The sequence below is a fragment of the Siphateles boraxobius genome, unplaced genomic scaffold (genome assembly GCF_051911475.1).
Source record: "Siphateles boraxobius isolate OS27281-9 unplaced genomic scaffold, OSU_SipBor_1 19, whole genome shotgun sequence".
Taxonomy (NCBI): Eukaryota; Metazoa; Chordata; class Actinopteri; order Cypriniformes; family Leuciscidae; genus Siphateles; species Siphateles boraxobius.
In genome coordinates this window covers 19485184-19498213 of record NW_027508799.1, presented here as the reverse complement: position 1 = coordinate 19498213, position 13030 = coordinate 19485184, and the positions used below count along the sequence as shown (strand labels likewise).

The following is a 13030-nucleotide window of genomic DNA, read 5'->3' as shown; positions in this document are numbered from 1 at the left end:
GGTTAGAGAGATGGACTTGTAACCTGAAGGTCACGGGTTTGATTCTTAATGCCTGCAGGAAACGACATGGGCCCTTGAGGAAGGCATCTTACCCCCAATCGCTCCCTGGGCGCCACCATGAATGGCTGCTCCGGGTGTGTGTCCACTGTTTTCAGTTTTCAGTGTATGTGTGTGTTCACTGCTCCTAATGTGTGTGCACTAACTTGGATGGGTTAAATGCAGAGGACAAATACAGAGTATGGTTTACCATGCTTGGCCATCACATCACTTCACTTTTAGAAAACTAATAGCACACCTCTCCTCCAAAAGATGTATAATGTAAGGAAATCACTCACATCCATAACACAAAACCCCAAAACAAACCAAGACAAATTCCCTTCCTCTTAGTCAATGGGACTTTTATAGCATCTAAGTGTATGTATATGTCCGGATATACAGGGACTGAGTCAGTCAATTGCAATAGTGCCATGGGCGAAAAGGACAGTCTGGACCACTCAGACTTCATGATGTCACAGTTTCATGATTGATTTCATGCCTTGCTCGCACCATTACATCACAAACACCACACAATAACATTCACACATTTATAAATGAGTACTGCACCCTTGTCTGCCTGCTCTATGGGACACCCGTCATGTAGTTAGGGCCCATTGAGAGCTCGGTTACAGCCAGCAAACAAAAACATGTTACCTGAGCCCACAGCTCCTCCCTGCACGTCCCTCACGTAACCTCACGGCACTAACAGGCCTCCCGGTGGAACTAGCTACTAAGCATACTGGCCTAACCACACCTCAGGTTGATAAAACATGGACTACAAATATAAAAACAATGTATCTTTAAAGTTTATCATCTCATCCAAGTCGAGCAACCTGAATGTGCTCTGGAAGGAGATTGTTTGTCAGGTTTTGGCGTGTGTTTGTACCAGTGAGCGCAATGCGATCATAGATGTGTCACCTGAGACTACTATTCTAAGCCACCTGCCTCTCTTTCCAACCTCCATCTCTCCTGAGGGGGGGGTACTTCACTTCTCCATCCCTCTGTCAACACAGAGAACAAACAGACACTGCCCATGGCCTCTCACACACACAGCTCCGAATCACCCATGCGCAGTGAGGCTAGGATGTGAGTGTGACACGACAACCTGACAAACAATGAGACAGGATGGTGAGTGCAGCTGTTGTAGAGATGTTTATGCTGACCGGAATTGCACGTTTCAATCTTTTAGGTAGATGTGAAATCAAGTGAAAGCAATATATAATGGCTTTATTATGTCAAAATGTAATACAAGACTTCACTTGTTGTCAGTCGTCACAAACAACCTTCACTTTTCCATGCATCCCAAGGGTGCAGTGTCCTTAAAAATGAAAAGTTACGTAAAACATAAGATCAAGTCAAGTTTTCAAGTTCATCCACTGTGCTTCCGTCAGCACTACATTTATCATGTTAAAAACAAACCAGTTTTGAGCAGCTAAGCGTGCTTCTGCTCCGTTCTCCGCGTGGATCACTTCTCTCTAGCATCGCTGTCTGAGTTGTGAGCTGTGTGGTGATGTGCGTAGGCTGATGTTCCATCCTCTTCGAACAGCTGCACAGCCTCATTGTGATGTCACACCAATACATGCCAACGATTGGACCTCCACCTACAGGAAACGCCTGTCAGAAAGCCACAGCCTGCAATGTACACGGTCTGCTCCTCTCGTTATCTGCATGCAAGCACAGACGCAAGCTTTTCCATGCAAAAAAGGAGCCATAGATGTAAAAAATTAAATAAAAGTTCTCATGAAGCAAATCAGCATTTATGCCATCAGAAATTACAAAAATCCATTCATGTCTTTGTGACCATCTTGAAGCTCAGCCTAATATGGTGTCGTGAGGAAAAAGGGTCCGAAGCATGTGTTGGGCAAATATCTCAGATCACCATCTCGGCCGTGGCCGCCAAAGTTTGCACCACAGTGGCCGGTTCACAGCGCGGCTAAGAAAAGAAAAAACACGCACAAATCATTGGCTGCTTCATAAAATACGAAGAAATTGGCATTTTAAAAAGCAGTTGGAGCAACGCCTTGGTTTTTATTACGAGAAGCCTTTCCAAACACTACCGTAGTGCCAAAAGTTTTGGGAACAGCTCTGTAGTTAAAGACAGCAAGTGAATGATTACTATTAGGGTAGACATTTACAATGTTAATGTAACGTATGCTACGCAGGATGAGGCCTTGAGTGGTGCCCAGACACAGTTATATGGGTGGACCGCAGCAAACTTTCCAAAAAGTCATGCATCTGCCACGACCAGTGGATGTGAGGTGAAAGGAGGGCTCGGGAGGGGAGGTCTTTGTCAATGTCAAAGGAGAAACAATCGAATCACAGCTGTTATCTCACAGCTTGACGCTGTAAGCTATTCCACCTGCCCCCAAAAGCTACAACATATGCATCAGGCGGAGGGGAAGAAACTAGGCACATTAAGAGCGATAAAACACGAACATCAGCATCCAAATACAGCGTGATGGCTCGACCCGTTGGATAACTGAAGCCCCCCCCCCGATGATGTGCAATCAGTTCACGCATGAACAGTCACTCGCCTGCTTCCTATCCAAGATCAAGATCACCTTTTTGCAGCATCATCGTCTATTCATTACGCATTAGGGCCCATGTTTACCCCATCAAACTGCTCTGATGAATAACCACATTCTTCTGGACCTGTAAACTCCCCGCTGACCAGAGGGAGGGAGCAGTAATCATGAGAGAAATATGACACAGCCGTGTGGGTTGTGCTCTTTTCAATACTGCAGTAAACTTAACGGCACTCTCAAATAAAGTCATAGTCCTCAGTGCGGTTATTGAACCAAAACGGTTATTGCTGAGTAGTTTTCAGATGCAGATGGCTGTGTGTGAGCTTAAACAACATCTCGTTTCCTGTCTACACATCTAGGTTCCTGGTACAACACAAACCTTTCATAGACACGAATTTTCCAGTTAGGTAAACTAATCATAAAAGAATGTATTTGAGGTGGGTGGTATGACCAAATATCTTATTTCACAATCTGAGAAATTGCCACGATAACAATACATCACAATATAGACCTAGTTATTTTTGATATATTATCTTTGCGAGTAAACATAAGAACAAAGATGCAAAGAACAAACAATAGGACAAATGGAAAAACTGTTTTAAGTTTGGGGTTAGGGTTAGATTACAATAGGTCTATACACACAGTTTTCATTTTATACAATCATTCTTAATAAACAATTCTTATCAACACAACTCTGTTTATGTGAATACCTGCCATGCCAAACTTTTTGACATTATGTGTGTATTCTAAGGATGGGCATTTTTCAAAAATATTGTATTTGAATATTTGGGCTCATAATTTTTAATATTTGAATATTCATTTATTTAAATGAAGTTTGACGAGAAAGACTTTTTTAATCATTACGTTTTTGTCACCATTTCTGAACAAGGTTACGATTATACACAACAAACTTACATTATATCTTGAGGTTTTCATTATACAATGTGTGTAAACAAAACAAAAAAAACCAGAACAAAGGGATTTTAAGCCCAAACAAAGTGAATTAAACAAAAGCGCTAAAAGCACACTGCGCCAATTACGGTACAGAACATGTACACTCGAGTTAGTAAATGGTTATTGTTGTTTGTATTGTTTCACATGTTCATGTTCATCCACATGCTGGGGTGAAAGGTGGCTTGTGAGTCTGATTAACAAGAAGGCCGGCTGCAGAAAAAACGCGCTCTTCACACAGACGTTGCAGGGACACAAAGATAACAGCGAGCTAAGCGAAGCTTCTTATAACGCTTTGTGTTTCTGTTCTTAAACCCATCTCCCTTTGACAAAACTTAAAGGAAGCATATGTCTCGAGATAATTTTGCTGTCAGATTAGTTGATAGTCGTGAATGCAGTGATGGACAGCTGTCTTTCCTCGTTCGACTGGTCAATATAGATAGTTTGTGTGTTTGGATTTCATGCGATTTCTCATTGTGGAGGTAATATTATATTAACTCAGTTTCACCTGACTATGTTTGCACCCAACATGCTGATTCATTTGATCAAAAGTAATACCATTTTGATTAAAGTAATTCCAAACTTTGCGGTGCCTTGGTGGAGACATTCTGTCATCAAATACAATCAACTTGTTTACACGCTTCACAATGCCACCCAATGCATTTATTTAAACAGAGTTTTTGTTGGCTTGCTTAAGAATTGCATGTTTTAGAATGGATTCACTGCATTTATAGCCACCAAAGCAACATGTAGCAAAACTAGAATTGCTAATCGAATATTCATATTTAACAATGCGTGCACACCCCTAAGTGTATTCAAATGTTCAAGCGCAATAAACCAGAAAACAGAACTACGGTTGGCATTTTTTCCATTCATTCATGTTTCTTTATCACTCTAAGCAATTAAAAACTAAGTGGTCCTACACTGTGTACTATATTTACATTCCACAATATATCAATTGATGCTTTATATTGAAGCAACAATATATATTTTGTCATACTGCCCAGCCCTAGAATGCATTGTGATTTAGCCTAAAACAACAAAGGAACAAGGTTAGCTGTTTGGTGACAGAGTTTGAGTTACTATGAAACACAAAGATGAGTGTGGTTAATAAATTCAATATTCCTCTGTTCCTTCCACAAAGACCTGCATGTTGTTTATTCTTTTAACTATGGTGTGACATCTTGCCAATATCTCTCGTTTAGCACACTTAAACACACTTTATCTTTAAGTAAAGACACAAGTGATCAAATAACCCTTTGAGTGGAAAAAGGGTGATTGCTGCCTATCGTTTATTATACTGTGGTTCATGAATGAGTAGAGATTTGAGTGTTCATTAATTATGCTTATCCAGGTTTAGCAACAAGGTTGCATGTCTAGCATACTGGTATAGTTAAATTTATGTGCTAAACCTTTAATGAACGCACTGGACGCGGACTATAATCATATTTGGTAAAACAGCACAGCAACACTGTATTTTTTCTGGTGTGTGTTGTGCACTTGCCTGTGGGTGAGTGTGTTGGCGCTGCAGTGTGTGAGAGTTGATCTAGGGGTGTGGAGGCTTTCATTACCACAACATCAACTCATCCGCCATTTTCACTAAGCACCTGAGAGGAAATACTGCGCTCGAAGACTCGCTGATATTTGACAGAAAACGGCCAAGATAACAAGAAACCCATCTTTTCACACATGCTTAAGTATCTATTTGTCAAATGCGCTGTTTTTGTGCTGGAACAAAGTGTTTGCGTCGTTTCTGCGTAGCTAGCGATTCTGACAGACGACAACTAGCCAACCTCAAATTACCACACAATACACACGATTTTCTGAGAGGGAAAGAGCGTTTTAACGACTTCGTTTGGCGTTTAAATAACCAAATAATCTGTTAGAAAGGTTATAAAGCAGAACTAATCGCATCGGGTCGACTAATTCAACATTCTCGCGAAAAGCTAATCGGTGTTGCTAACTGCTTAGCTAGCTTGCAATGCTAATGCGCATAGATATGAAACGATCGAGCGTCTTCATTTCCTGACACAGACGTATAAATCAAATTTCTAACAATAAATATCAACCCAAATCTCTCTCAACCTAAAAGCGCATCGAGTGACTATGTGTTCACTATAATTGGCACAACTGCGCAGTTCGCTTGTAAAGCAGCGCGGCTCTGGTCCACTTTGAGGAGAAGCTAAAGCAGATTTGACTACATGAACCGAGCCCGAACCCCCTCCCCCACGGCTGCAGCACTCATTATCAGCACACAAAACACATCAGACAGCCACTAAATAAGCGCTGACTTTATGCCCTCTTTGCTAAATCAACACATTATTGTGCTAAGTAGTACCACGTCATATTCTGAGCAACGATTAGCGCAAATCCAAGAAACAACAGCTTAAAAACCACACCAACGTATTTCAGAGGGTCACAATACTTAATACATGATATCAATCAATAGGCTTTAAAGTGTATATATGTGGGCTGGGTATGGGGTAAGAGTGGACCTAGTTAGTGAATGGGTAACTGGAGTTGAAAGGTGTAAACAAAAGCCCTGTTGTTGCAGGCTCTGTCAGAGCACAACGTGCCATTTTAATCATGTCTCACCTCTCATTCTATAAAATGCACATCTAAAACACGTGTAAACAATCGTAAACGTGCAAATGAGCATAAAGTTTGAATATAAGTGGCGGGAATAAATATCGTGGGACGTGACCACGACTTCTCCCACAATTAAACCACTCCAAGCAGTTTTTGTTGCACATCCCAGCCATTTAAAGAGATTATACTGAATCTTGATCTGTTTCTCTTGGTTGGCTAACTTGCTAGCATTTCTCCAGTGACTGCTGGTGTAGCTCGCCGCTTTACAACAACGCAAGAGAAACGACGAGTTTCCGCTAGTGTTGTGTGCAGCTTTTACTAGTCGTTAACTTAATAAAACAGCGGTATAATTCAAGATCTTTCCTTTTGTGAAGCATTTAATGTGGGTGTGAGCTAGCTAGCCACTTTAGCTGCTAAATTAAGTCATACACGCACCTAACGTTACTGCTCGGATTGCCCTCTTTACAACAAGCCAGGTGGGATTTAATGTATACATCAAAAGGAGGGCTGACAAATGCACAGCAGTGATGCAATTACAGCTCATTATAAGGTAAACTAATTACACAAGCCTCAGTTTCAGCATCTACACAAGGATGGACCCTCTTCAGCAAGTCTGTTAGCCACTGGCATCAAACAACCCTCTCATATAAACAAACAGATAGTTGTAGGATTTCAGCAGGTACTTACCGTTGATGTCCACTGTAATAACTGTGGATAAAGACACGGGGGACTCGGGTGAGACCCCGCCGCCTGATCTACCACAACCAAAACAATACTTCGCTCTCCACTGCGGATGTGTAACAAAGCTTTACAAATCGCGCGGTGTAGCACTTGTATTTCGGCTTGTGGTGCTCTAATCCAAATGTACAGTTTGAGTCTGTTAAAACCTGATATTTTTGTCCATATCTATGCCGACAGTTAGAAACTGGATCCCTTCTATCCTGTCTCTTTTCCCTGTGCAAAAATGGCGGCCCTGGCAGAAGTGCCGTGACTCCGCCTCCCTCCGCGCGCCCCCGCCCGGCTCTCTGTCATTGCGCGCGCCGCCCCTTCTTTCCGCGGGGTTTCCCAGAGCAGAACCTCAGGGGCGCGTGCAGGAGAGAGTTAATCCACGGCAAATGGGAGCGCGCATTCTTATCATACAGTCCAAACATAGGAGTGCTGTAGTAGCCCGCCGTGGATAATTCAGCCTTAAAGGCTTGGCCTAGAGAGATGCATGCCTAAAGAAGGGAAAAATGAATGGATACAAATATTGGGTCACTAATATTAAGAAACCCTGAACTCAAGATGACTTTCAAACTGGATTAGATTTGATCTTTTGCATTTTCTTGAGAAAAACTAACTGCCATATCAGAGTTTGGCACACGTTTTAAATAATGATGTACACAGATAATTAATTTATATAATAAATGGCAATATTCCATAAATTTGTCAATTTGACAATAAACAAATAGCAACTACAGAATACCCATGCACTGTGAGTATTGCACTAAATTCATTTCCTGCCTTCTGGCATCCATAATGGCCAGCGCCAACTGGGAGCATTGGCGGGCCATGCCCCCCCAAACAAAAGCGTAAGGAAACCAGGCTACACGTTTGAGCACAGTGCGGACCGTTTATCAACTGTTACCAATAATGGGCAGCAAGCTCAGAACAGGTTTAGGCCCTGTCCCAAATTCCACACTTCTTGTGCACTTGCAGTCTTGTGGACTTACAATGGCCACTGCATGTACATGTCATTTGGGTGTCCCATTTGTCAATTTAGGTTTCAGAAGGGTGCATGCAAGCGCCCAATATGCAACCTCGATGTGCGTCATGAAATTGTGGATTCAGAGGAAAATCGCTATGGGCTTATTCATTTAAGTGAAATTCAAGCACTTTTCAAGATCTTTCAAGTGTTTCACACAACTTTTTCCAGCACTTCAAAGCTCTAAATATCATCCAATTTAAATGTTATTTTCAATGTGATGACCAAAAACATTATTTGTTCATCTTTCAAAGATTGTCCCCATTTGTGAAACTAAAAGTTTCAAGATGTAGGAAAACTAATACTTGGTGGCAAACAGAAAAGACATGAATTACCACTATAACCAATAGATTGCAGCAGAGGAGCACTCAGGTTCATTGTTAGAGGGGTGAAAGGTGGAGATGAATCTAAGGGCCCCCGGCTTTTGGGGGTCCCCGCAATTTCAACCGAGGGGAACCCACAGCAACAACCCTATACGGCCTTTGGAGCACTTATTGTCTTATTTCCACACCCAATATTTTTTTCCACACATTTTGCTTTTGAATTTATATTTAGACATATACATTTACAAAATAGCTAGTGTCTACCATTACGAATAAATGTTTGGTAAAAAGGTTTCAATCTTTTTCCTAACATGTCTGATAAAACAATCTGTATCTGCGTGTAGGTGGTAATCTTTTCATGGGTTCCTGACCTGGAAGTCTAATCGTCAACCCTTTCCCTGCACGTGCTTCCTTTTTATGGAATCCATACCCCCATTATATCCTATCCAAATGTCAAAACATTTATGAAATAATAAAAAGAGCTCTAAGACTGCGGTGAAAACAAAGCAGAGGGCATCCTACGCAAGTCATTGCCTACTATGGTTGAATACGAACACCTACTTGTGAAGCCCAAAACAGTAAATGGCTGCAAATCTGTTATGTAACCCTTTATACAAGTTCAGTGTTTTTTTTTTTACTCTCCTCAAGGTAACTGGAGTGAGATGACCACAAGTATAAACACAAAACATCTGCAGAAGACTAATGAAACGGCACTGTTTCCGTTGGCTGCGAACAGATACACTTTTTTTCTTCTATGATTTTTTTTCCATTTAGTTAAATCCTTTCAAGCCAATATTCTCTCAAGTTCATGTTGAGATACAACACACATATTGGACATTTAATACAATTGTTGACCTATATCGTCATGTCGAAAACTAAAAAAAAAAAAAACTAAAACTGCTCTTCGTGCAGACAGCTTCATCCGAGCAGCTCACCCTACAAACAAACACCCTCCCCCATGCTAAACTGGATCTAAACCGCATCCTCCTGCGCATGCGCAGTCTGTGCTATAAAACCAACCACTTGCAGTTGAAGAGCTATGCTACCCAGAGTGGAAAAACAGCGAGACAAAGCTGAAAACTGCGATGTGACGCGAGTACAGTGCATCGAACATGCACTTTAAAAGGAAAACGAAACTAAAGAGATAGTTAAATCGAGCTATTATATTTTACAGGATTCCCTACGCCAGTCAAATCATCGTCAGGTTTTAACTTCCGGGACATTGAGATTATAGGTGGATATTAAGACGTGCTGCCTTCAATTCTGGAGCTAGGGTATTATTTCAGTGTATATATCGTTCATTTTGTTACGCTTTCAAAATGGCGACTTCATCCGCTCTTCCACCTCCCTGAATAGATGAATGACATTGCCCTTGACCAATAATACGCTCATTGTTCTGTTTTCTCGGCTTTGATTGGCTATCGGTGACATCATCTAAATTCCGTAAGTGGGCGGCAACTGAGCTGAGAGGGGAGAGCGGCGCGCCCGGAGATCCTAACCGTGTTTGTGGACGACAGTAGGGTGCCATTAACTCCAAATATCGTCAACCATTTGATTTACTAAAATTTCAAAGGATCTCTGAAACACGCCGTTATGGAAGAGGCCTTCCACGGAGTTGGCAATAAACAATATTCGTTCGTTTCTCGTCTCAAAATCGCAAGAAGATGGCGTCCTCGCTCGCTCGCAGCACTGCACAAAGCCCACACTGGGCGGGGTCACGGACGGTCTTTCCAGAAAATATCATTGACGAAAAGTAGATTGAGCTCCTTCAGTGTACGTCATCAGTTGTGTGTTTTAAAATAAACGCTGACGAATAAACCCGTTAATGGGCATTTGTCGTCGCAAATACCGAAATATTAGAAAATAACGTTTGCTGATTTGGGCGTTCGGGGGTTCGTTTTAAAGAACCTATTATAAACGATTCAGTGATTCTTTTGCGTCATGACGTAATTACGTGCTCCATTGCAGCATGATGTTACAAAGTACGTTCTTAATCTAAATTAACTTCTCAAAGGCATATGCACATATTGATGTTTATATCCAAACCTATGTGTTTTGGGGGAATTTCCGCGTTTCTTAAGGGGTAAGCGCGCCTGCTGCTATAATGATTATATAGACTTGATCAGAAGTCAGGCCATCGTCTATTACGTCATAATAACGGACGCATATGAGCTGCTGCTGCAACAAAAGAATTGAGCTGCGGGAGCGCGCATTTCCTGTTTCGGTGCTACTCACTACTCAGGAAACGAATGCAGAAAACATCCCGGCCGAGGTTTCACATCGTTGGTGTGCGATGCCATAATATCTGCATGCATGAGTAATCTGTTTCTTGCGTTCGTTAAGATTGATGTTTTGTAACGCCGTGGCTTTGAGCTGCTCGCTTCTTTCATTGATTGTGTTTCCATAGCCGCCATGTTGTCGATGATCCCACGCCTCCTCTGCTCTAGTCTGTGGATGATGATGATTAGTAAATGGCGTATTTGAGCATTTTCTGTACAGCTTAGTGTGTAGTTGTTTTTGTGTATTGGCTCCTTCAAGAAAGTAAAGCTCAAATCGCCTGTTATGTAATTATGCGTAATTTATAGTTATTACTACAGTAAATACATGCAATGTGTAACAAGGGCACATTGAAATACCCAAACTAATTAACCCTATAAAGCAATTTGTGTTATTTAATACAATGCATTTCTAAGGCCTTTAAATGATTGACATGATCCAAAGTTTGTTTAAAAAAATCCTTTTTACACAATCTGCTACATGCAATCTGCTGTTTAATTGATAGTTCACTTTTTGTATCAAGTAAAAGGTCCTTTAGTATAAATGCTCACCTTCAGGTTGTGGTACACATGTATATTTTGCTGTGATTTTTATTAAGTTAACAATTTGCTTTTATTGTTAGTACCATTTCAAGATGAACATTTATTAGATTGAATTAACTTATTTTCTTATCCATAAGCTACATTATTATTATTTAGAAAAATAATGTTTGTGGCAATAGTTCTACAATATATTTAGGCTTTACGATGCTTTTGGGAAACACTGCCTTGGTGTTGAAAACCACAGAGGATGTTCTATTATGTCAAAATAATTTGTTTTATTGCTGTTTGTGCCAATAAAGTACAATTCCACAGATAACTATCACTTGTCTTCTTCATATTTTCAAAAACTGAATTAATAATTTCCCAATGATTGTTTTTTTAAAAATGCATACAATAAAATCTGATATTTTTTCTGTATTTGCCATAAAATAAATTATAAAAAGGGGGGTACTCAAGAAGCAGAGTCTCTCTTATTTCTTGATTACAAACTTTACAAACAGAATTCGACAAAATGGAAAGGAAACGCACAATAAATAAAATTTTGTTTTTCGTTGTAATAAATGTAGGTCCATAAATAAATGACCCAACGAAGTAGATATTTTTAAATTAATGACAGAATAAAATATATATATTCGTTCATTTCTGTAATCATCATGACATTCAAGTTTTATACACTGTTTATTTTCTGTTATATTTTACCAAAGACGCATGAATAGTGTGATCTAAATGTATACGATCTTTTGCTCAATGGGTATCTGGCGCCCTCTAGCACATAGACAATGCGTAGCATTAAAACGCATTATTTTTAGCGACCAATCACAGCGCTCGTTATTAGCAGGTCAAAGAAACAGCCGCTGTAAAGGTGACATTTCTCCGTCTGATCACTGTAGTCAATTCGATTAATACTTGTTGTAAAAACACAGAGTGCTGGCACAGGCATAAGCATGTCTTCTCTCGGGAGGACGGCGGGTGTCCTCCGAAGCGGCCTGCAGCTCTTCAGGCGTGGACCTCAGCAGATGACCCTCAGAAAGTGAGTGTTTATGATCAGAAGGCTAATCGGCTAAACATGCTCCAGTAAAGTCTAAACAGTAATTTAGTTTAAATATACGAACTTGGTCAGTTTTTAGAGATTGCTGGAATCTGGATATAAATAGGATAGCCTTAAATAAAAGTAGGTACTCTGGTCGTACCATGGTACAGTAGTATCAAATGGTAATACCATGGCGGTGAATGATTCACATTTATACAATAGTATTTACCATGGTACTCCAAGGCCAAAACACTGATAACCTACATTTCTGAAAACTAATAAATATAATATATATATTAAAAAATTCTTCCAGCTTACAAGTTTATCACTGCATACATCATTGTTTGTAATACTGTTGTTGGCATGAGTACCACTAGCCATTACATTTTGTTCTATACTTACTGTAGATGTTTATGTGTGTTTTAGGGCAGGAGGCGGCCCTCACATTGAACCCCAGTACAGACAACCTCCTCAGATCACCAAGAACCAGAAGTTCCAAGCAGAGCTGCTCAGCGGTGCCATGTGGTTCTGGATCCTGTGGCACACCTGGCACGACCCGGACGCTATCCTGGTGAGCGGAAACTGCATCACATGATGAGATCAAATCCCTCTGTTCTTTGGCATAATAAACAGACCACCAGCCACTTAACTAAATGTCTCTTTAGGGTCATTTCCCATGGCCGGACACTTCTGCATGGACTGATGAGGAGCTGGGAATCCCACCTGATGATGAAGAGTAGACTTGCCCTCAACAACTCAATGTACACATATGAATTCAAATCATTTACATGCAGAGGAAATGGCTTATTTCTTACCTGGTGTGTTGCCACAGCATACATGACTGATTTTTCTCTTCTCCGCTTTGCATTTGCAGATGTGCACCAGATGTGATCGCAAACCCGCACATTTTCTGTAGAGGAAACTGAAAGTTCCTGTTATGTGTATGGACTTATTATCAAGTCTACTTGTAAAAGTTTCATTATAAAAGAAAGGATTAAATAAATAAACAACAT

At 40.6% G+C, this 13030-nt stretch overlaps 2 protein-coding genes across 9 annotated transcripts in view; one reads left to right on the top strand and one right to left on the bottom strand.

Moving 5' to 3' along the window:
* The window catches only part of kmt2e (lysine (K)-specific methyltransferase 2E), a 37188-nt gene extending 30032 nt beyond the window's left edge, over nucleotides 1-7156 (bottom strand). The window contains exon 1 of one of the 8 annotated variants that reach the window (XM_077234102.1): nucleotides 6789-7156. The gene's annotated coding sequence lies outside the window, so the exon portion shown is untranslated. The remainder of the gene's footprint in view (nucleotides 1-6788) is intronic. The other 7 variants (XM_077234106.1, XM_077234104.1, XM_077234101.1 and 4 more) reach the window with 7 other exon arrangements.
* Nucleotides 7157-11796: 4640 nt separating this feature from the next.
* On the top strand, nucleotides 11797-13027 carry ndufb2 (NADH:ubiquinone oxidoreductase subunit B2). Its single transcript, XM_077234122.1, has 4 exons — nucleotides 11797-12017; nucleotides 12444-12588; nucleotides 12683-12778; nucleotides 12892-13027. Exons 1-3 carry the CDS (start codon nucleotides 11932-11934, stop codon nucleotides 12755-12757), a joined length of 306 nt encoding a protein of 101 aa, XP_077090237.1. The 5' UTR covers nucleotides 11797-11931; the 3' UTR covers nucleotides 12758-12778; nucleotides 12892-13027.
* The last annotated feature ends 3 nt before the right edge of the window (nucleotides 13028-13030 follow it).

Coding starts and splice junctions, on each gene's coding strand:
- ndufb2 (XM_077234122.1), top strand. CDS start 11,932: ATGTCTTCTCTCGGGAGGACGGCGGGTGTCCTCCGAAGCGGCCTGCAG. Junction 12,018..12,443: donor CAGCAGATGACCCTCAGAAA/GTGAGTGTTTAT, acceptor TGTGTGTTTTAG/GGCAGGAGGCGGCCCTCACA. Junction 12,589..12,682: donor ACGACCCGGACGCTATCCTG/GTGAGCGGAAAC, acceptor ATGTCTCTTTAG/GGTCATTTCCCATGGCCGGA.